Source organism: Alexandromys fortis, unplaced genomic scaffold (genome assembly GCF_014885135.2).
Source record: "Alexandromys fortis isolate MF-2015 unplaced genomic scaffold, M_Fortis_MF-2015_v1.1 scaffold_144, whole genome shotgun sequence".
NCBI lineage: Eukaryota > Metazoa > Chordata > Mammalia > Rodentia > Cricetidae > Alexandromys > Alexandromys fortis.
In genome coordinates this window covers 2,689,078-2,712,027 of record NW_026068021.1, presented here as the reverse complement: position 1 = coordinate 2,712,027, position 22,950 = coordinate 2,689,078, and the positions used below count along the sequence as shown (strand labels likewise).

The following is a 22,950-nucleotide window of genomic DNA, read 5'->3' as shown; positions in this document are numbered from 1 at the left end:
CAAAAAAAAAAAAAAAAAAAACAGCAGGGGGCAGGGGAATAATCAGTCTGTAAAGTGCCCGTCTTCCAGGCTCAGGGACCTGAGTTGAATTACCCCAGAACCCACATTAAAAAGCTAGGCATGGGAGCTGGAGAGACGACTGCATGGTTAAGAGAACTGGCTGCTTTTCTGGAGGTCCAAGTTCGATTCCCAGCACTCACACAGTAGCTCAGAGCCATCTGTAATTTCAAGTCCAGGGGATCTGATGCCCTCTTCTGTCCTCTCTGAACATAGGACATACACATGCTGCATATACAAACATGCAGGCAAAACACACATACACATAAAATAACAGAACATAAAATTAAATAACAAATACTGATGGAAGAAAAGCACACGCTCGTGACTCCAGCACTGGGGAGACAGAAAGATTCCTGGGCTGGCTCACTGGCAGGCTGGCCCAGGCTAATCACCAAGTTCCATGCCAGTGGGACTCTGTCTCAAAAGAGTGGACAGAAAGACTAGGCAACAACAACCGGGAATGCCCTGTGGCCTCCACATGCACACACACTTGTGTGAACACACAGACGTGCACCTGCACACATTCCCAAGGAATCTAGAAGAAGACACTTGCACTCTAAAAGAAAAAATGAGCGGAACAACTAAATGCAAATTCAAGATACAAGAAAAGGTTGTCTGTTTCTTACACACAGAGAACAGGGTGGATGCACCTCAGACCTGCCCACAATGTTCTTTGAAAATAAAAATGGCAGGACGCTGGCCAGGCTCACTGAATCTCCTCGTTTGAGAACTCTTGGTATTTTCCCGGAATGTTCTGCCTCACCCAGCTGTTGTACACCAAGAGTGTGTGTAGAGAAACGACATCCATCCATTCTGATGAATTAGATGCTGACCTCCGCTCACTGAATCGCTATCCATGACGATGCTGTGTCTAATTTTCTAATTGCTTTCTTATATCTCTGCTTTTGATGCTACAGAAACGAGCCATTTCCTCATCACTCATGTCACTACTGTAAGGCTGCATCAGACGCCTCCCATCCGAACACCACCCGTAGTAATTTACCATGGTAGTAAGTCCGTCATCTCCAGACAGTCACACTGCACTCTCAGGAGCTGAATGGGAAGCTCGGGGTGACCATGGACAGAATCGCCATCTTTCCCAAGGAAGACCAAGCTTGGACTCATGGGAAGGACACCACACTCCTTAACCAGAGACCCTGGGTAAGAACTTTCGATGGTCACAGACTTCTAGACTGCTCTTTAGTGAAGAGCCACATGGTTCCACGAAACCACAGACCCGGATGCTACTCAGTAAGAATTAGTTACACAGAACTGAGTTAAATAAAGATGAAAGTCTTACTGAGGCCATCTGTGGGCAATGTTTTTATGTTCTATGATCTAAACAGAAATCTCTCTGATATTCTCCATTTTATGACAGGATGGTGGCTAGCTACCAGCACACCTTGGATTAGAATTCCTCTATCAGGCTAGAAAGATAAATCAGAGGTTAAGAGCACTGCCTGGTTAAGAGGACCCAGGTTCCATTCCCAGCACCCATATGGTAGCTCACAACTGTCTATAAGTCCACTTCCAGGGGTCTGGCACCCTCACATAGACATATATGCAGGCAAAACAACAATACACATAAAAATAAATAAGCCTTTTAAGAAATTCCTAAAATTTTAAAATTTTAAAAAAATTCAGACGGTGGTAGTGCACACCTTTTACCCTAGATCTTGGGAGGGAGAGGCAGGCAGATCTCTTTGAGTTCATGACCAGCCTGGTCTACAGGGTGAGTTCCAGGACAGCCAGGGCTACACAGAAAAATCTTGCCTTAAAAAACAATAACAAAAATTCCTCCTGAACTAGGAGATGGCTCTTTGGAGAAGGGGGTGCACAATGTGGAAGGGGTAGTGCATAAGTGTCTAATACAAGCACACCTCTGAGGAGACAGGAGGGGAGGTGGACTCAGAATACACAGGATCTCACAGGCCACCCAACCTGGAATTCCGGGTGGTGATGACTCTGTCTCAAACAAGGTGAAAGGCAAGGATACCTGAGGCTGACCTCTGACCTCTACATGAGTGCTCTGGCATGTGCACACCCACACTCACACTAATATGAGTGTGACCGACCATCCTACACAAAAGAATAAGAAAACAAATCAATAAGAGGTTGTAAAACACACAGAACAGACACTTGCAAAAGAACCCCCGCCACTCAGAACCCGAGGAGGAGCTTGACAGACACTAGGGAATCAGTCACTGAGCAGATGTGGATTAAAATCCCAGGAAGATGGCACTTCACACCCACTGGAATAATTACATAATTGCTTTAAAAAATTAAATAAACAGTCTTGATGAACTGACTCAGAGCAAACGGAATCTCCAGGCTCTAAGAGGAACACCAAACCAATAACCTTGCTGGAAACCCACCTGGCCATTCTCACGGGGCTAAACAAACACTGTCTAACCAGCCCAGGGATTTCACTCTTAGGTACCATCTTAGGTGAAGGCAATCAAGCTATACCCACGGTGGAGGCATTCATGTCCCCATTCCCAACAGGAAAAAGATGTCACCCCCTTGTCCCTACAATAGGCCACCACCCAATAAGAAGAATAACCCCTAACATGGCCCCAAAATATGCTTTCTTTGCAAAATATGTTGAGCAAAGCCAAAGCCAGAAGGATCATGAAGCTAGGGGGTCACCAGCATAGACAGAGATGTTGCAGGCCCAATCCTAGAGTTATGAGAGACAGAACCAACTCTGTCTCAGCCTCAGGACAAAGAAGACGCCATCAAAGACAGAAACAGCGCGGCTTCCTGATTTACAATTCTGGAACAGAGGAAACTGATCGGTGGAAACAGAACTGAGAACAGCGCTGTCTCCCGGGGGCAGGAGCAGCCTGGCAGGAACAGAGAGGAACGCTGGGAAAGTAAGGAACATGCTGTGACCTGCCTGCCTGAGGAGAGGAGAACAGGTGACGTGTCTTCAACACCCTTCAGTCTATCACACTGCATGTCATCACCATCTCATTCTAAACTCAAAAGGGAGCTGCAGGCTGAGGGACCAGCCTACGTTCTCAGCTACTAGAGACCCTATCTCAGATGAACGAATGAATGACAAAGTCATGCATAAACACACACACACACACACACATACACAAAAGAGGAATCCAAAGACAGTCTCATGTGTGTCCCTCTGAGGATTTTACAGAAAAAACATGTCAAAGTAAGGGTACAGAGATTCTGAAGTGGGCCACTTACTTCTAGAATTCTAAAGCAGGTTTCTTTTTTTTCTTGTTTTTATTTCTTTTTAAGTTTTTCGAGACAGGGTTTCTGTGTATCCCTGGCTTTCCTACAACTTGCTCTGTAGACCAGGCTATCCTTGAAGATACAAGATCCGCCTGCCTCTGCCTCCAAGTACAGGGATTAAAGGCGTGCGCCATCACCACCCAACTAACGTGGGTTTTATTTATTAACCCCAGGACACTAGCAGCCAAATATGTGTGCCCCACTGTGATGAGGTGAGCACAGGTGCTCTGCACAAGCCTCAGGAGACTCTACTGTCACCTAAGCACTGAGTTTACTTGATACCAATCATAAACTTCCTGCCCTACACTTTGGGGAGGGGGATTGTTGGACCCATATAGGAGCATTGCTGGGCACCCAGATTGTACTCAGTGGTTCCTCAAATAATATAAAACAGAAGAAGCCTATGGATGGCCTAGGCATGAATGCCAGAGCCAGATGTGGGATCTTCAAGTGTCTGGGCACATATGCTCCCTGCAGAGTTCACATTAAAGCAACACCGCATCACTACCTGAACAGAGAAAAACCTCATGTCTACTGCTGTGGAAACTCCTTCAGCCAATAGCCTTTAAGATTCCAGCCCACTCTGGGCATGGTTTCATGCACTATAAATGCAGACGTAAAGTGTGCTTGGGCCCCTTGGCTGCTGGACTCAGTTCCAGTTCCCAGAGCACGCAGAGGACTGCGGATCACTACTCTTTCTGTGAGTTTACCCCCAAATAAATAAACCTTTATTATCCTCCATTGTGGGCTAGTGTGGAAATCTTTCGTACTGCAACAGTCCACACAGTGAGTCAGTGACCTTACTGCGGCTATAGGTCAGTGGTAGCACACTTGCCTTGCATGCATAAAGAAGTAAGTCCAATGTCTAGTATAAACCGGCCCCAAAAACAGTAAAAGAAGAGAGAAAATAAAATTGTTTTTAATAGGGAAACTACTGTCTTGAGTTTGTCTTGACAGGACGCTGTTCTGGAATATGGCTGATTCAGCAGACACTTCCCTAGAATACACAAAGCCCTGGGTTCTGTTCTCCAGCACTACACTGAACCAAGCATGGGTGACACTCTTGGTAATCCCCTGGGAGTGTGCAGGCAGGAGGATCAGAAGTTCGAGGACATTCTATGCAGCAAGTTTGAAGCCAGCCTAGACAATATAAAACTGATCTCCAAAATGGGGGCGGAGAGCTGTCTCCAAAAGGCAGAGTGCTTGCTAGTCTTTCAGAGGACCCAAGGTCAGTTCCTATCACCTACATCAGGTGGCTCACAACCGCAGGAATGCCAGACTCGGTGGATCTGGTGCCCTCTTCTAACCTCTACAGGTACCTCAAACACGCACATAACCATACGCACACCCACACTCACACACACAAATAAAATCTTAAAAGAAAAGAAATCCTGTCACCTGCTACAACACAAGTCAACTTTGAGGACATGATATTCAATGAAATAAGCCAATCACAAAATGGCCAACACCACAGGCTCCTGCTCCTACCAGATACACAGAATAAAGATCCCAAAACCCTGAAGACAGTAGAATTGGGGTTACCAGGGACCAGGGAGTTAGTGCTTAGGAAGTGAGCGAGTTTAATGTGAGGGCAACAGGACAATGTGACTATCCTAGACACATAAACTTATTCATGTATCCCCATGCACATGTGAGCACGCGCACACACGCATAAACGTAAAGCTAATTCTAAAAATCTATACAAAAATGCAGAAATCTCTAAAATGGTTGGACAGTTGTTGTTGTTGTTGTTGTTATTATTATTATTATTATTATATGTGTGTGTGTATCTCTGTTCATTTTGGGGAGAGGAGTACACTAGCCACAGCACAAGTGTGGAGGTCCAAGGACACCCATGTGAAGTCAATTCTATCCTTGGAACTTGGTGGAAAGGATCATGCGACAAACACCTATACCTACTGGGCCCTTGACAGCTAGCTCTGATTGCCAACTTGGTTGAGAGTGCCAAAGTTGGCCAACCATGCCTCCAAAGGCATTTTCAGAAAGGATCAACTAAAGGGGAAACCAACCCACTCTGAATGTGGGCGACACTATCTCACTGGCTGTGGACATGAACAAAGCGGAAGCAGGAAACAGGAAACCAACTAATATTCTCACTCATTCATTCATTCATTCATTCATTCATTCACATTTGTTCTCTCTCCCCTCAGCAGCTTCTTGGGCACCAAGATGTAAGTGATTCTGCTCAGCCAAGCTTGGCACAGCCTAACGGTGACAAGAAGATAATTTTTACCATAAAGAAACATTAGCCATGCCTGGGTTGGAGCTCGTGGAGCTCAGTGGCAGAGCACTTGCCTGATGGCCTTGGGCCTGTGACCTTCACCCACCAAACACAGCACAGAAAGGGACGTTGGTGGAAACCCATGCCCCCTGCACTGTGGACAGAAAGGAAGCATGTGCGCCACAAGCACAAACTCAAATCAGGCTGGCCGCAGCCTGTTACTGACAAGTTCCTATGTGGGGTGGGACAGAAGCCCAGGAGGGGCTACATCTGGTACCCTGCCCTTCTATAAAGATCAGCGCTCTGCACAGGGAAATAGGACACAGTCCAGACAATGATGGCAGAGAGAGAGTATAGAAACAAAATGAAGCTCACCTTCTGGGAAACTGGGTCTCTGAGGAATGAATTTTTTTTTTAATCTTTTCCAAAGAAGGGTGGGGAGAAATGCAACCTTCCTCCACGGCCTCCCCCGTGCTCCTACAGCAACGTCATGCCCCAGGGAAACGCGAGAAAGGCTGTCATTAATAAATTTCCTTCAACTTTCTTTTCAATGGTGCTGAAAAGTGTATGCAAATCCACCCGTAATTAGGTTTTAAAATTCCATTTCATGGGATAATCAGACTTCAAAAAACTCAATTTTAGTTTTAATCAGATTTTAACAAGGATATTAAGTCCATTTCAGTTAGAAAAGGAAAAAACTGTGAATTTAACACAAAATGTATTCAAGCTTAGCCCTGGGAGATAATTAAATAAAATTAATTTGGCAAGGGTTGTCAGTAAATGGAAAAGGCCGTAAACAAGGGTTCATGTTGCTGATGGAAACAAAACAGGTCTTACTGTACAGACGGATGTGGGGCTCGCATGCACTCGGGAGAGTGTGGCCACAGCTCTGCCCAGGGTGAAGAAACTGATAGTCTCAACTCTAACCCCAGTCTCAGAGCTGAAGGGGTGGGGGGGGGGGGCAGAATTAAAGCTCACACCATTCTCAGGAAAGCCAGGGCATGTCTCCCAGGCCTGACTATGCACCCAGACGTGCAGATCCTCGTACAGTCCCTGGTACCAGCTACTCATTCTAAAGGACATCTTCCGAAAGGCCAGTTCTGACAGCCCAGCCCTGCCAAAGAACTGCTCCTTCCTGAGGGCTCTCCCAGTCTGTGGCAGGCAGGCCCTCTTGCTCTCTGTCCCTCACCTCATGCCACAGCTCTGGACCCTATGTCCATGTTTCCTAACCTGAGGCTACCTTACAGGGGCTGCATCCCTTCAGATCTCCAAAGAAGAGTCCCATGTCCTTCAGAGAGCTACAGGTCACTATGTGAGGTCCCCTTTGGCCAACAAGGACAGGTACTGCATGCAGCTTGGAGATATCACCCTGTACTACACTCACTCCCAATACCACACAGCCAAGCAAGGGCACACACGATTTTGGCAGGTTCTCCTAGACCAGGTGAAGAGAAAACTTCCCAGAATACCAGAGCAGAAAGTCGCTGGGGAGTAAGCTACAGTAAGAAATAGACACTCTAGTTGCTTCTAAACCAGATATTGGTTTTTCAAACAAAGTTGTTCTGTTTGTTTACACTATTAGAGATGGAATGCTAAGCCTCATTCATAAACACTCTGCCACTGAACCACACCCCAGCTTCTCACTGGAGGATTCTAGGCAGGTGCTCTACCACTAAGCCACATCCCAGCCCCTCACTGAGGGATTCTAGGCAGGTCCTCTACCACTGAACCACGCCCCCAACCCCTCACTGGGGGATTCTAGGCAGGGGCTCTACCACTGAGCCACACCCCAGCCCCTCACTGGGGGACTCTAGGCAGGTGCTCTACCAACAAGCTATACTCTCAGTCCAAAAGTAAAGTTTTATTGAACATATCACAGCTGAGTCCAGTCACTCATACTGTCCACAGTAGCTAGTCCTTTTCTAAGACTACAGCAATGACCTATATATAGCCCACATTGCCTTCAAAACCAAACCACCAAGCTTCATAATTTGCAGATAACTGAGAAGCAACATCTACTGGCATGCCTCTGACTTTTCAGCCAAGCTACAGTAAACAATAAAACTGTCCAAACTAAAGGCAAGACCAGTAACGGCACCCAGTGACTCTCCTCAGAGCCAATGTTCTCATAAGTCAATAAAAAAAAAAAAGCTATAATTTGAAGAAAACGAAAATCAACGTGCTACAACTTGTCTAGCCTAAAAGGCGGCTGATACCTGCATTCTGTAATTGCAATCCCAATAAACAGCAAGATGCTCCTGAGACCAAAGCACAATAAACTATACCCAGAGAAGAGGGGGGAAAGGCGGGGGAGCAAGTAGGAAGCTGGAGAACTGCGTGTCTGAATGTCTTCCACGAAGACTCGTAAGCAATTCCTATCAGCTCAAGAGCAGACGAGCAGCGGTGCGCTGGGAATGAACTGAGTGGAGCCGCCCTCCTCGCGGTGGGAGGACTGTTTGGTTCCACAGAACTGGAGAGGAGTTTGCACGTAATAAAGAATTAATTGCTAATCTTCTACCTCGGCCGCCTCCACAGAGGAGATGGTATTGTGTTGCTGCCTCCAAAGTTAAATGTTTCCTCTCCCAAGTGATGGCTGCCTGCACTCTACCTGGCAGCCTCCACCTGGCAGCCTCTGCACCAGGAGCAATTCCAGATCCAGCTGGGAGGTAGGGCAAAGGTGGTGGGCTGAGCAAGCCTTCCAGCAGACCTTGCCAGAGCGCCACAGAGCGACAGGTCTGTAAGTGATGCCTCCAGCTGGGGCTTCCTGCCACATGTGCTTGTGCTATGCTCCAAAATGGCGGCCCCTGGCAGAAGGGAAATGTGACATCGTGGGACTACACATCCCACAAAGATGCAGGGCCAGCTGCCTGGCACCAGGTGGCTGGACAGATGGATGGAGGTTACAAAGACAGAGCCCACCATGTTTCAGGATCAGCCACGCAGCCCAACAAGATACAAGGTTACTTGGCTGACCTTGGGCCATGGTTTCCTCCAAAAGTCTCTGTCCCACACTGTCAGGTTGAGGCCATACATAGCCACAGATTGGGGGGAGGAGGTAGCAAGAGCAGAGATCCTACCAAGGAGCAGGCTAGCCTGCAGCCATTACAGCACCGATATCCTGCAGGCAGCTGAGGACCCTCAACCCTCTGAGCAAGGACTACTTTAAGAAGACTGCAGGTCCCCTGGAAAGACACTTGCTTCTAGAGCAGAACCTGCCTGGCCTCTGTTCCCACCAACAGCACCAAACCAGCAAACACACAGTAGGTCTGTCCCCAACCCAGTAGGCAGCTCTAGAACATGTGCCAGGGGTACAATCCACAAACACACCCCTGGCAGCTACCAGACTCCTACTCCTAACAACAAACTGCAGAATAGATATTCCACTGTTCCACACCCCAGTTTGCACAGCCCACAGGGAGCCTGGGCCCGTGAAGATAGACAGAGCCACGCCGAGGTAGGTGACAGTTCTCCAATTCATGCCACAGTGTCCCAGTCCAAGCAAATATTAGCCTGTGGACCACCAGACTGGTGTGTAAGCTCAGCCATAACTCCATCCAAACTGAGATTCCTCAAGTCAGGAAAGAGCTATTATTTCCCTAATTGGGAAAGTATCCCAATTGGCACAATGCTTGCTGAGCATGCTTGAAGTCCTGGATTCCATCCTCAGTACCACATGAACTGAGCACAGTGGTGGACTCCTATAGCCTCACCACTGCAGAGGTAGAGGCAGAAAAATCAGAAGGCCAAAGCCATCCCTAGCTACATAGCAAGTTCAAGATTAGCCTTGGCTACATGAGATCCTATCTCAAAAAACAAGACCAGAGTCAGACAAATGACTCAGAGAATGAAGGGGTCTGAAGGGGCCTGCCACCAAGTCTGCCTACCTGAGTTCAATACCTGGAACCCACATGATGGACATCCACAAACTACCCTCTGACCTCCATACCACACCATGGTACGTGTGCATATGTATATACACATATAAAATAAATAAACACCAGAAAAAAAATAAGACCAGAAAAAATACGCAAAATAAAAATCAATCTAGAGACTTCACTGGCTCCAAATGGAAAAATACAGTAATGAGAAAGGCAGAATGCATTTTCCAGGCACATTCCCAAGTGTTTGATCCCAGGATTTTTCTAACACATGTGTTTAGACAAAGAAGCACCATGTCTAACATTTGTCATGGGCTCCGCTGGCACCATTCAACAAGTTCTGCCAACTGTGATCTCTGCAAATGCTACACTTCAGCCAAAGCCATACTCCCAGGACATTCTGACAGCTGTCACCGTGTCCCACATCAAGCTGTATGTGTTCTGCAGACATGGAAAGATGCCTGTAGCTTAGGACCTGGCACTCTTGTGTCCCATGAGTGTAGCATGTGTGGCATCTAGTGACATTGCTTCATGCTTCACTCAGAATCCTCCACCTCCCACTGCCCAGGCAACACCTTGCCCACCCAGGTAGGGGGCAACCTGTTATAGCCTAGGGACACAGGCCAGGGTCAAGTGAGGCAGACATGTGGACAGCAGGAGCTGGGATGCTACTCCTGAAACTTGCCCACCTTCCCCACAGCAGAACAGGCTCTTGGAGGGAAGAGCACATACCAGGGCAACGCTGGGTGGCAGGACCCAGGCTCTCAGGCCCCGCCCCGGGAGACAACCTGCACTGGGTTAACACTGAAGAGTTTGAATCACGGCCTCAAAGCCGAAGCTCATATGAGAGGCCCAGGCCCAAGATCCTCAGTAAGATGGCAGTGGCAGAAGAGCATGGTTGGGTCTGTGTGGGGCAAGGTGTAAAGGAAGACCTGGGCTCAACATGCTCAGAGGCATGGCCGCTCTGCGCTTAGGAGTGCTCAGGGCTCTTCACTTGGGTAAGGGCTGAACTAGCACAAAGGCGGGTGGAGAATGGAAGGGCACCTGACTTAAATGAGAACTCCACTCTGCTGCTGGGAATGCGGACCTGTTCTCTTTGTTGCAGTTCCACACAAAGGCATCTGCTCAAAGGGCTCGGTGCACCAGCTCTCCACCAGAGTTCCCGAGTGAGACGAGGGCCCGCCACCCCCAGGCCTAGATGCCCCTCCGACTGCTCTCTGGAAAGAACAGAGCTCCACTCTGTTGTGTGATGTTTTACACTTTTGGCTTTTTGAGGGGCCCACTACCCAGCTCCCAAATAAATCACACACGGAGACTTATTCTTATTTATAAATGCCTGGCCTTAGCTTGGCTTGTTTATTGCCAGCTTTTCTTAAATTATCCCAACTACCTTTTGCCTCTGGGCTTTTATCTTTCTCTATTTCTGTATATTCTTTTTCCGTGGTTGGCTGTGTAACTGAGTGGCTGGCCCTTATGTCCTCCTCTTCTTGTTCTTGTTCCTCTTCCTCCTTATTTCTCCTTCTATCTATATTCTCTGCTTGCCAGCCCCACCTATCCTTGCTCCTGCCTATTTGCTGTTCAGGGCTTTATTAGACCATCAGGTGTTTTAGACAAGCAAAGAATCACAGCTTCACAGAGTTAAACAAATGCAGCAGAAACTAAAGTCACACACCTTAAAATAATATTCGCCAATAGGGCTCAGTCAGTAAAATACATACAGCACAAGCAAAAGGACCCAAGTTCAAGCCCCAGAGTCCTGTAAAGTGGGCATATCACCAGTATAGTGGCACACGCCTGTAATCCCAACACTCAGAAGGCAGAGCCAGGTGGATCTCTATGAGTTTGAGGCTGGCCTGGCCTCATAGTGAGTTTCAGGATAGTCAGGGCTACAGAGAGAGGATCTGTCTCAGAAAGGGGGGTGTGGTGGGAAGAAGGGGTACAAAAAGGGGTACAACAGCACAGCTGTGTAGTCTCAGTGCTAGGGAAGTGGAGAAAGGAGGATCCCTGGAGCTCACTGGCCAGTCTAACCAGACTAGCATGTCCCTGCCTGAGGGACAGACCTTGTCTTAAAAAGTCATGTAGACACACATTTGAGTCCTAGGACACAGAAAAATCAAGCTGGTACCAACCCGAAGGCTTCGGCCCTAACTGGCCAGCTTCAGAGCATTGGAAAGTGCTCTGCAAGCTCCTGGGAGCGAAGGAAGCAACCTTCCATCTGCAACAGCCAACCCGGCAAGACATCCATTAGTGCAGCAGTGGCACGGGGAGTACAGGAGCAACAAACCACCTTCTAATTGGATTGAAAGTCCCTTCCACAAACTGGAACTGTGCCTGACACTGTTAACCCATGACCCTAGAGCAGAAGCTACCACCACCACTCTGCTAAACAGACCTAGTGTTGTTGCCCCTAAGCACCTATATTTATACCCATAGATGAGTATATCTCTTCACCTTCAACAGAGACGCTTCTTTGTGCTGGACTGCAATTCACATAGAAACCTACAACTGGTTGGTGTGCAAAGAACAAGAGACTGTGGAGTTAATGACCTTAAATGAGGCATCAAAACCAAAATCCATCCTCTCAAAGCTCAGGGATCGCTGTGAAAAAGAGGATGGAAATTTCACAAGAGCCAGAGGTAGCAAATACTGCTGTGATGCGGTCTTCTCCAGACACGACAGGGCCAGCACACTCAGGAACTCGGTGACCCTCACTACACATACAAGACCTACTACACAAGAGCAAGCCAGCACAAATCCTAACACAGATGGAGGAGGGGTCGGGGAAGGGAGTCAGTTTTCTAGAGGTTCTAGTAGATGGTCCTACACCTATGAGCAGAAAGTGAACTCAGTAGGGTTAAAAAATTAACACATGAAGTTGGGAGGGGATAGAGGGGAAGAGTTGGGGGAAACGGACTGTTTGTTCAAAACACATATGCATATAAACAATAAAAAGGAAAAAGAGAAGTAAGGAAAAGAAGAGAGACAGAGAGGTGGAGGGCAACTGAGAAAAACACCTGACATCAACCTCTGGCCTCCACATATATGTATACACATATGCACACACCAAAAAAGAAAGGAAAAGAATGGAGGAAGGGAACAAAATCAACTGTGACGCCAGGGATGCTGCCATCGTCACCTCCCTTCACATCAGCCCTGGGTGTGCATCACAACCTCAATGCCCTCAAGGCTTTGGGTGCCGTCAAATCAACTTCAGAGGAGACACTGGATATGAACCTTATCTATAGAACTTAGAAGAAAGACCCCAAAAGCACTGGGAGAACCAAGGGCAGAACGAGTGTGGAGCATGGCCAGGCCAGCCGCTCCCTGCGTGCGTGCGTGCGTGCGTGCGTGCGTGTGTGTGTGTGTGTGTGTGTGTGTGCGCGCGCGTGTTGGTGTCTGCTCTAGAAAACATTTGTTCTCCATGCTCTACATCTGCCGCCTTCAGACCTGCTCTGGTGCATGTCAGGAACAAGGATGACAACAGCCAACACAGAACATCTGCCTCCCGTCCTTTCCCCATGGGACCGCGAGGCCATCCACCTAAAGCAGATGGCCATTAGCACTCCAAGAAGACCCTCCCGCAACTTTACAGAGGGGCTGCCTCCCCAACCCCACAGGTCAGGGAGTCCCTGAAGTTCCTGCTTCCCACTAGAAGGCACAAAGGGCGGTCCCAGGGCCTTGTCAGCACTGCTAGGCAAACCCACAGGCAACAGCCACACACCACAGCACACACACACCTCCTCATACACGCCAACTGCTCTGAAGACCAGTTCAACCCTTAGGTCCCAAACCATAAGGCTGAAAAGACAGCTAACACAAAACCTTCCCAACCTCCAGGGCAGAAAGGAGCAGGGACTCTGTCAGGAAACAAGTCAGTAGTTAAGGCCCCTGAGACCACTGGTAGGGGAAACCCACCCCAAACACATAAGCCAGCTGGGTCCCTTCCTCTCCCGGACAGCAACAAGCAGCATGTTGGCAATAAACCAAATGAAGCCCAAGAAAAGACCACATTGCAGGTACCCAGAGGCCAAACGCTTCTCAGATTTCCCTCCTCCACATCTAGGCCTCAAAGAAAAGCAAAGCCATGAGGGACATCACTTCTTCAAGACACCTGACAGCTCGTTTATGTCCCATGCGCAGGGGAGCTCGGGGCATCCATCAACAAGACACCAGGGTCATTACAAACCTTGAGCAGAGAAAGCAGCTGAGCAGATGTGTGCGGCCAGGTGGCCCAATTTGCTCCCACCTTGGAAGGAATCTACACAGTCACTCTCCCCACGGTCCTCTTAATTGGCCTGGCACATCAGGGAAGCCGGTCCCCAGAACATGTCATCTGGGCGGCCCAGAGATGTTTCAGGAAAGTCCAGGTCAGCACTTGCTGGCTCCCAACCCTGACTCCGGGTCAGCAGTTTGAAGTGGAAAGCTGCCTGCCCTCCCGTGGCCCACACCACACCACTCCTTAATGCCATTCAGCCCACACGCATGCTGACAGGTATAATGACCACCCAGCAGGGACTGAAGCAAGGCCAGGCTCGGGCATAAAAAGTGACAAGAGTCAGATGCCAAGTAGCAGAGGCATTCAGCCACTGGTAAATTATTCCCTCCCCCAAAACCAAGGCCTGACTGCAGAGGGGTCCAACATGCGCTCCGAGCCTACTTAATAAGGCTCTCGTTTCCATCTGAATTGCTAAGTACAGTGTTTAAAAAGCCAACTCAGTGAAGTGGCCTGCTCTCCTGCTCTGTTGTGACTCACTCTGGCTCTCTGCTTCAACCTTCGAAAGCACACTCACCCAATTAAGCCATGGGCTCCCGTACCCTGACTGAAATGTGTAGAAATATGGCTTTTCAAAGGGCAATTTAGCATCAGCTATCAATTCTAAACATATGCTCTCTTCTGAAACAAGAAAAAAAATGCCTTTAGAAATTTATCTAACCAATGCCGATGTTGTTTATTGGGGGAAACAAAGTAACTGTCCCTCAGCGTGGGGAAAGCGGTCTGTCCATGCTGTGCAGAACTGAGTATAGTGACTCAAATACTCCAGCGAGTGTACCTACCCTGCCCAAGATTAACCGACAGGACACAGGGTGTGGCTTGCCTACGGCCTTAGTTAGCGTTTCTATTGCTGTGATAAACACCTTGACCAAAATCAAGCTGGGGAGGAAAGGGTTTAGTTCTGATTACAGCTTGTAGTCCATCATCCAGGGAAGTCAGGGAAGAACTCAAGGCAGGAACCTGAAGGTAAGAACTGAACGAAGCAGAAGCCATGAAGGAGTGAGGCTTACTGGATTGCGCCTCAGGTCTTGCTCAGCCCACCTTCTTACACTTCTTATACTTGGACCACCTGCCCGGGGAGGTTCTGCTCCAAGTACGCTGGGCTCTACCACATCAATCATGAATCAAGAAAAGGGACCACAGGCTTGCTCACAGGCCAGTCTGGTGGAGGCATTTCCTCAACTGATATTCCCTCTTCCCAGATGACTGTTGCTTATGTCAGGCTGACATAAAACTAGCCAGCACACGTAGTGTGCCCAAAGTCCTGGACTCCATTCCCAGAACTATATAAAGTGAACCTAGCGGTGAACGCCTATAATCCTAGCCACTCAGGAAGTGGAAACAGTAAGATCGAGTATTCAAGATTAGCGGCTACACAGTGAGTTAGAGACCAGCCTGGGCTACAAAAGTCTCAGAGACACAAACCAAACAACAATGGGCAAGCATAATAAAGGCTTTTCTGCATTCTCTGAGCACCTCTAGCAAATCAACCCAAGGGGGTTCTGTTAGCCTTGCCTTGGAGCCAGTCTGCCTTGGTGACAACTAGGATTGAGAAAGGCATCAGAGTGAGCCAGTCATTTGGGTCTGAGGCCTCAACCTGTGGAATCCAACCCAAACTCTTGACAGACAGTGTCTGAGCCTGGATTGTAGGACGCCCAGCTGGCATCTACCAGAGAACTGCTTGCTGTGCAGAAACACCCCCATCTGGTGTCAGGGTGCGGGGCCGAGCAGGCGCCTGAGAGCAAAGAAGGAAGGGTCTATTTTCTCCTCCCCCGTCTCTTGCCACGTCCCGCCATTATTAGGTCATCCATAATTACTGACAGCTGCGTCTTATGTTTGCAATGCATAGATCTTGGACATGCTGTGTTAAATTTATCCCCAAGTGTTGTACCACTCTGATGCTACTGTACACGCCGTGTCCTTCCCACAGGTCGCCATAGCACTCAGAAAAACTGTCATCTCTGTCCACTAGTCCTAGGACCCTGTTGACCTGGCTAATGGGTCTGAACAGCTTTTTAGTGATACTTTGGAATTCTTACATATTACGTTGTCTCCAGATTGTTTCTTTCTATCAGGCCGCACATCCTGATTTTTTGGGGGGAGGGAACATATGTCCACTGTTTACACACCCATACGCGGGTGTGTGGAGGCTGTCGAAGTGTCCAGCTCTAGCACTTTCCGCTCTATTCTCTTGAACCTGGAGCTTGGCTAGCAGATAACAAGCCCCAGCGATCCTGCCCTACCTCTGGAAGTGCAAGGGTTGCAGGCTCGCGCAGCCACTCCTTTTATGTGATGTTGACACCTGGAACTCAGGTCCAGCAAACATACCCAAGGAACCACCCACTCAGTCCCAGGTTGACCTGACCTTTAATTACCTAGTCACATAGGTAAGGACATTCAGTAGGAAGGTAAGAACACATGGCCTCATCCAGCATCTCCGGTGCTGAGAACACACACCCTCATCCCTCGCATGCGGCCACCAGTATTACCTTCATGGCAATTGTTCACAGGTGTCTTCTACCTGGCTACGGAATCTCTTCTTTCCTAGCTTGCTGAAAGTTCCCAATCAAAAGCAAGTCCTGGGTTGTTAACCAATCTCCCAGCTTGAAATGCTCTATGAAAATAGCTGATTTTCCTCAAGATTAGCACCCTGCACTCCTCCTCCTCCACTCCACCCTCCCTGCCAGTCTCTCTCCACTACTCCACAGCCACACTGTCCTGTGAAAGAGACTGTCACTCACTCTCCATACTGTAAGTCCTTCCCACAGTCTACCCTGGGAAACCAGGGTGACGATGTCACCACTCCTCCCCCCCATGCCAACACTGTGCCAAACCCCAAAGCCCTTGAGGATTAAGAGGGTCACAATCTCACTAGCACCAATACTCCCCATAACAAAAAGGGCTGGTCCCATGCCACAGCATCATATGTATACACTGCCAGACTCTTTCCTGTCCATTACTCTCCAAGTCGCAAAGCCTGTCTACTCCCAGGCCAATGATCGTGTACATCCATTCCAGCTTGCATGACCCAATGTACTGGACACATCACAGGTAGAAAGAACTATGTGACTCTGTGCATAAACACACCATAACCGTACCATCTGCCCTAGCCCAAATGACCCATGGCACGAGATACATCCCAGAGAGCCAAGCCCATTCACCCCAAGCCCATGTGACCCTGTTGCCCTGGACACAATCAGGTACAAACTTGTTTGTTCCTGCTCATATGACTGTATACATGGAACTCACCACAGGGAGACAGAAGCATGCCTAGCCCACATGATCCTGTGCATAGACACACAGATAGAGAACTGCCTGACTTAGCCCACATGACTGCATACACCTGACACATCACAGGTAGAAGCCCAGCTCCTAGCCCATGCAGCCCAATGCACAGGACACATCGCAATCCCTCTACAGTTCAGCATCTGACTCCCTCTGCCAAGTTCTTAAACACTCCTAATATCTCTAGGCTCCTCAGACATAAGAAGCATCACACTACAGAGAGAGATGCTGTTATTCCATGAGGAACTCGCACAGGCCACAAACACTTTTCTTGACTGGATTTAATGTTACCTAGCAGATGCACATCTGAACATGACTGTGAAGGTGTGTGTTTCCAGGGAGTTTTAAGGCAACCTGAACGTAGGTGGCACTATTCAATGAGCTGGGGTGGGTAAGAAGGAGAAAACGAGCTGAGTACCCCTATTCATCTCTCTGCTTTCTGCCTGTAGACACGGTGTGACCACCCAGCTGCCTCACACTCCTGCCACCATGCCTTCCCCACCTTCATGAACTTCACACTCAAACAGGAACAAAAATCAACCCATTCTGAAGTTGTTCTTTGCAGGATTTCATTGCAGCAACTAGGAAGCAATGACTACATTAGGACTAAGCACCTCAGGACGACCAGAGCTGTGTCCTCGCAGGACCTGCACCAGACTCCAGCAGCACTCAGACCCGAGGGAACAGAGGACTCTCAGAGACAATGGTCACAGACGGGCAGACAAGGCACAGGCTAAAGCAACAACTTGCCTGCCCATAAGCAGGAATTGTTGGACTCAGACCCCTTGGTTAACAAGACCCCTGACACTAGTGAGGAAGTCCCTGTGGGAGGCCAGTAAGCCCCAGGATGGGCTGCCAAGGGTGTTCACAGGCCTCCATGAAGAAAGCTGATCATCAAGGGGGCAGTGCCACCTACTGGTAGCTGCGCCTCAGAACCCACAGAACCACAGGTCAGACATGCAGCAAAATGCTCCAGGCATGCAGGCAGGAGTGCCTTCCTGCTCTGAAAGGCTGGTTAGGTCTCCAGCTAGAGAGCGGATCCTTAAATTGCCACACAGACATGTATGTGTATATATGTGTGTTCGTGCATGCGTGTGTGTCTGTGAATAGGTGCATACACGTATGAACATGTGAACAAGAAAACGTATGAGTTCTCCTGGGGAATCTCAGCCCTGGCATGACCCCCAACGCCCCCTCCAGTCCTTACACTACTTCTGCTCCTGCCCTGCATCAAGTCTAATCTCCACGCTCCCAGACTTCACTCAGTCACTCTCCCAGCCTTGCACAAAACAAAATTCCAAAGGCTACCCAAAACCTGCACACAAATAAAAAAGGGAAAGCATTGGGGCCGAAGAGACAGCCCAGCTGTTAAGATCACTCACTACTGTTGTGTCTCAGGTTCAGTTTCTAGAACCTATATGACAGCTTACAACCACCTGTAACTCCAGTTCCAGGGCTTCCAACACCCTCTTCTGGCCTCCACAGGCCCTGCACACTGTGATGCACATGAACTCACACATTCACGCCCACACAATAAATAAATGAATGAATGAGGTCTTTAAAAAAAAAATGGGTAGAAAGTCAAAATCCTCATCATACCAGAGAATCCAGAATCTCAATTTCCTTCAAACTCTAGGGTATTTTTCACTTTTTAATTTTTAGTTTCTTTCCTTTTTTTTTTTTTTTTTTTTTTGACTTTTCAAGACAGGGTTTCTCAGTGTAGATTTGGTATCTGTTCTGAAACTAGTTCTTGTAGACCAGGCTGGCCTCGAACAGAGATCCTCCTGCCTCTGCCTCCCGAGTGCTGGGATTAAAGGTGTGCACCACCAGCACCCGGCTAGTTTCTATTTCTATTGCATATGTACAACATATGTTATCAGTATTCAAATGCTATGACCATGTATGGTGGTCAGAGGACAACACTGTGGGGTTAGTCCTCTCCTTCCACCTTTGCCTAGGTTCAAGAAATTTTCCAGTTTGCAAGGTAAGTGCTTCATCCACTGAACCATCTCAGCCCCTACTCCTTTTTTAAAGAATTACTAGGAAATGAACCCAGAGTTTCACACATTCTAAGTAAACACTCAAGCATATACCCTCAATGCTCAAACCCAGGTTACTGTGATGAGGAGGCACGTTTAGTGCAGCTGGTGTTCATCCCATACCATCATGAACAAGTGTAGCTCCAGGGATAGAATACAAGTCACCCAGGGCCTGCACTTGACCCGAGTCTCTACCCAATTCGCTGCCAGACAGCCTCAGCAGCCCAGGGCATAACAGCTAAAAGGAGACTATGGACAGATAAGCGAGAGCCCTCCCCCTCCCAGAAAGGCCAGGCACCAGGTGAGACGCTTCCTAAGGACATGACCCTGCTGCACCTCACAGGTACAGATGGAGAAGTTATGCACTCCTCCTCCCTTAAGAGAAGTCCAGGACAGTGCAGCTCCCAGGAAGGGTCTCCCACCTTCTTCCATGAGAACATGGACCACCATAAGTACCCACTCCTTCCTCTTGCCTAGCACAGGCAGCCAGACAGTACCCAAGGACACACTTTCCCTGACACCAGCTGAGCTCTTGACAGGGTGGATAGTTAGGGAAATAGACCCAAAAGGCTCACAGAGCAGCCAGACACTGCAACCTGGCCAATGTAGTCTCTGCTCTCTAGAAAGGGCAATGGCTCCACAGGCCCAATTGACACTAAGTATCACATGGCAGTCACCAGGCACGTAGGCACACCAGCATGCCAGTGTTCCAACAGGGCTGGTCCAACTGGGCATAAGGGGCCTCTGATCTCCGTCACAGGAAAGAAATCACGGAGGTGTCTTGTCTGGGCAGAGCAGCCTCAGGAGTAGGAGGGACCCTTGCCGGCTGCTAACGAACCCAGAGGCCAGGAGAAAGCATGCAGCACTGGGCCTGCTGGGCTAGCCTCTGAAAGAAGGCTTCTGCAGATGGCTGGAGAGGAAATCGAAGAGACGCTGTCAAGTGACAGAACAGAAGGCAGTGCTGCCATTGGAAGGTGATGACTCCAGAGCCAGCAGGGGACAGTGTGATTATAAGACAGCTGAGCTCAGGCAGTCCCCATCTGGCCTCGTTTCTCAGAGCAGCAGGAAAGACAGCCAGCAAGCCGGAAGTATTAAAACAAGGGCTGCTTGGATCCCACAGGGCTGTGCCCAAGCTCCAACAGCTCATCACCCCAACCATCTCAACCATCAGTACCCAACTTCCCTGGGACCTGGAAAGACATGGCCACCATGAAGAGGGACATCCAGGCCATGACTCAGGAGCTCACAGCTGGTGGTGGCAACTGAAGGGCACCCCAAAACTGAACCACAAATGAGGCAGGTCAGCAGTAAATGGCACCCCAGAACAGAGCGGTGTACAGAAGGGACAGCAACAGGGAACACGTTGCCCTTGCTATGTGTTGGAAAACAGTGCCCAGCAGTTCTGGCCTCTGGTCCACTCAGCCTCTCTCCACCCATATCTGACACAGATCAGTCACATGGGATGCTTCAGGACATGAATCTTCCAGTATGATGGGGTTTGAACTCAGTTCGCCCCCAAAGGTTATCATCACCTAAAAGTGGTTGTTTCCTTATATACACAGAGCCCTGGAAACATGCAGGCCAGTGCAATGCTGCCGCAGATTCTCAACGGTCCACAATGAGGCTCGGCCTCCTTTCCATACAAAGCACCCATTAAGCCTAAACAAGAACTCCTCACCACAGCACACAAAGGAGCCTGCCTGCCCTATCCTCTGAGGACTCTGAGGCAGGAAGCAGAGACAGCACTGGAAGTCAGCAACCCGGGGCAGAGATAGCGGCAACACACCCACCTGAGATTCAAGCCCATGGTCTGGTCCAGTTTCTCCCAGCTCTGCAGCTTTGCAAGCAGCTTCTAGAAAGACAATTATAGTCATCAGCGTCTCTTGCCTAGCAACTGTCATGTGAAAGCTAACAAGGACAAAGGAATTGGAGTCCCCCATCCTATCTGAGATCAGAGGTGGTTGTGCGACTTTAGCAGCTGTACGTACACGATTCACCTAGGCCTTGCACCTTTCGGCCAGGCCAGGCACATTCCTGACATTGTAAGGGTGCCACAGTCCTGCAGAAGCCTGGGCTGAGTGCAAACTCAGTCCTTACTCACAAGGACAGATCTCTCTTGACCTTCCAGGGGCCTCTCTCAGAATGCTAAGCCCTAGGCAGATGAACTCCACTCTAGAGCCAAGTTTTCCCCAATTCTATGGCAGGCCAGGACCAAGGATGACTTAGATGTATCTAGCCAGCCATGATGGGGAGACAGGACCAACTACACCTGTGTGCCTGTTCTATACCAGTTTGAACCCCCACAAAACAAAGTCACTCAAGATGGCAAGATGGCCAGCAAGATGGTGAAAGACTCACCAACATGCCTGGTAAATTGAATTTGATCCCCAGATGCACAGGGTAGGAGAAAACCTACTCTCTCTACTGCCCTGGAACATCTATACAATGTGGCACATACATATACTCACTCGCTCTTTCTCATATACATACTTATATACACACACAAACATACATACACACATACGCTTTGACACACTCACTCACTTTTTCACATACATACATACATATACACACACACACAAACATCCATACACTATGGCATGAGCATTCACTTTCCCACATACATACATACATACATACATACATACATACATACATACACAAACACACACACACATACAACCATACACTATGGCATGTGCGTTTACTTTCTCTCATATACATACACACACATATACACCCATACACTGTGGCATGTGCGCTCACTTTCTCACATACATACATACACTACATACACACATATATACATGCATACATATACACTATGGCATGTGCATTCACTATTTCTCACATACATATACACATACATACACAAACATCAACTAAAAACTTTAAAAAGGTGGGACAGGTGCTCAGTTACTAACTTTCCTATGGCCATTTCCTACGTGTTTCCCTGCCATGCCCTGACTTCTTTCTATAAGACAGATGAGGCATGGACTGACTCAGGGTCAACAGCCAGCACACGTTCACGTACAACTTCAAGCTAAGCAGTGTGATTCTACACCATAAACTTTGAAAAATGTCAAAGACAAAACATTAGATCTAGGTGTACTATAAACTGTGTTGGTAAATGTCATGTATTGTTGGCACTTGTTGAAAGTGGGCTCAGGGACCAAGGTGGCCTTCCTTGCTTCCTTGTCTAGGACAGGCTGGTGTTGTAGAATATTAGTTAAATATGTGTTACGTTTGTTAATGCTGTGGAACATTTGTTTAGTGATGTAAAGATGTGTGGTTTTATGTTGCATTTCTTTAGAGCTGTGTTACACTGACTGTCTAAAACACCCGATTGGTCTAATAAAGAGCTGAATGGCCAATAGCAAGGCAGGAGAGAGAAATAGGCGGGGCTGGCATGAAGAGAGAATAAACAGGAAGAGAAGAGAGAGGAGGATGCCAGGAGCTAGCCACCCAGCCACATATCCAGACACAAAATAAGAAGAAAAGATATACAGAAATTTTAAAAAAGTGAAAGCCCAGAGACAAAAGGTAAGTGGGATTAAGTTAAGAAAAGCTGGCTAGAAATAAGTCAAGCTAAGGCCGGGCATTCAGAAGTAAGAATAAGTCTCCATGTGATTATTTAGGAGCTTGGTGGTGGGCCCCTCAAAGAGCAAAGAGTAAAGAAAATTCAACTACAGGCTGGACCCTCTAGTCCTGCAACAAGGAAGAAGAAAACTACAAGCTGCTATGGCATTAAAAACACTTGGCGCTGGGTCATGGTGGTACACACCTTTAATTCCAGCACTCAGCAGGCAGAGGCAGGTGGATCTCTGAGTTTGAGGCCAGTCTGGTCTACAAAGAGAGTTCCAAGACAACCAGGGCTACACAGAGAAACCTTGTCTCAGGAAAAAAAAAAAAAAAAAA

The 22,950-nt window shown here is 48.3% G+C and overlaps 1 protein-coding gene across 1 annotated transcript in view; it reads right to left on the bottom strand.

The window, feature by feature from the left end:
- Mad1l1 (mitotic arrest deficient 1 like 1) overlaps positions 1–22,950 on the bottom strand; it is a 315,330-nt gene that overhangs the window by 265,453 nt on the left and 26,927 nt on the right. Inside the window, exon 9 of the mRNA XM_050163154.1 lies at positions 20,823–20,884. Coding sequence (XP_050019111.1) covers positions 20,823–20,884 — 62 coding nt within the window. The remainder of the gene's footprint in view (positions 1–20,822; positions 20,885–22,950) is intronic.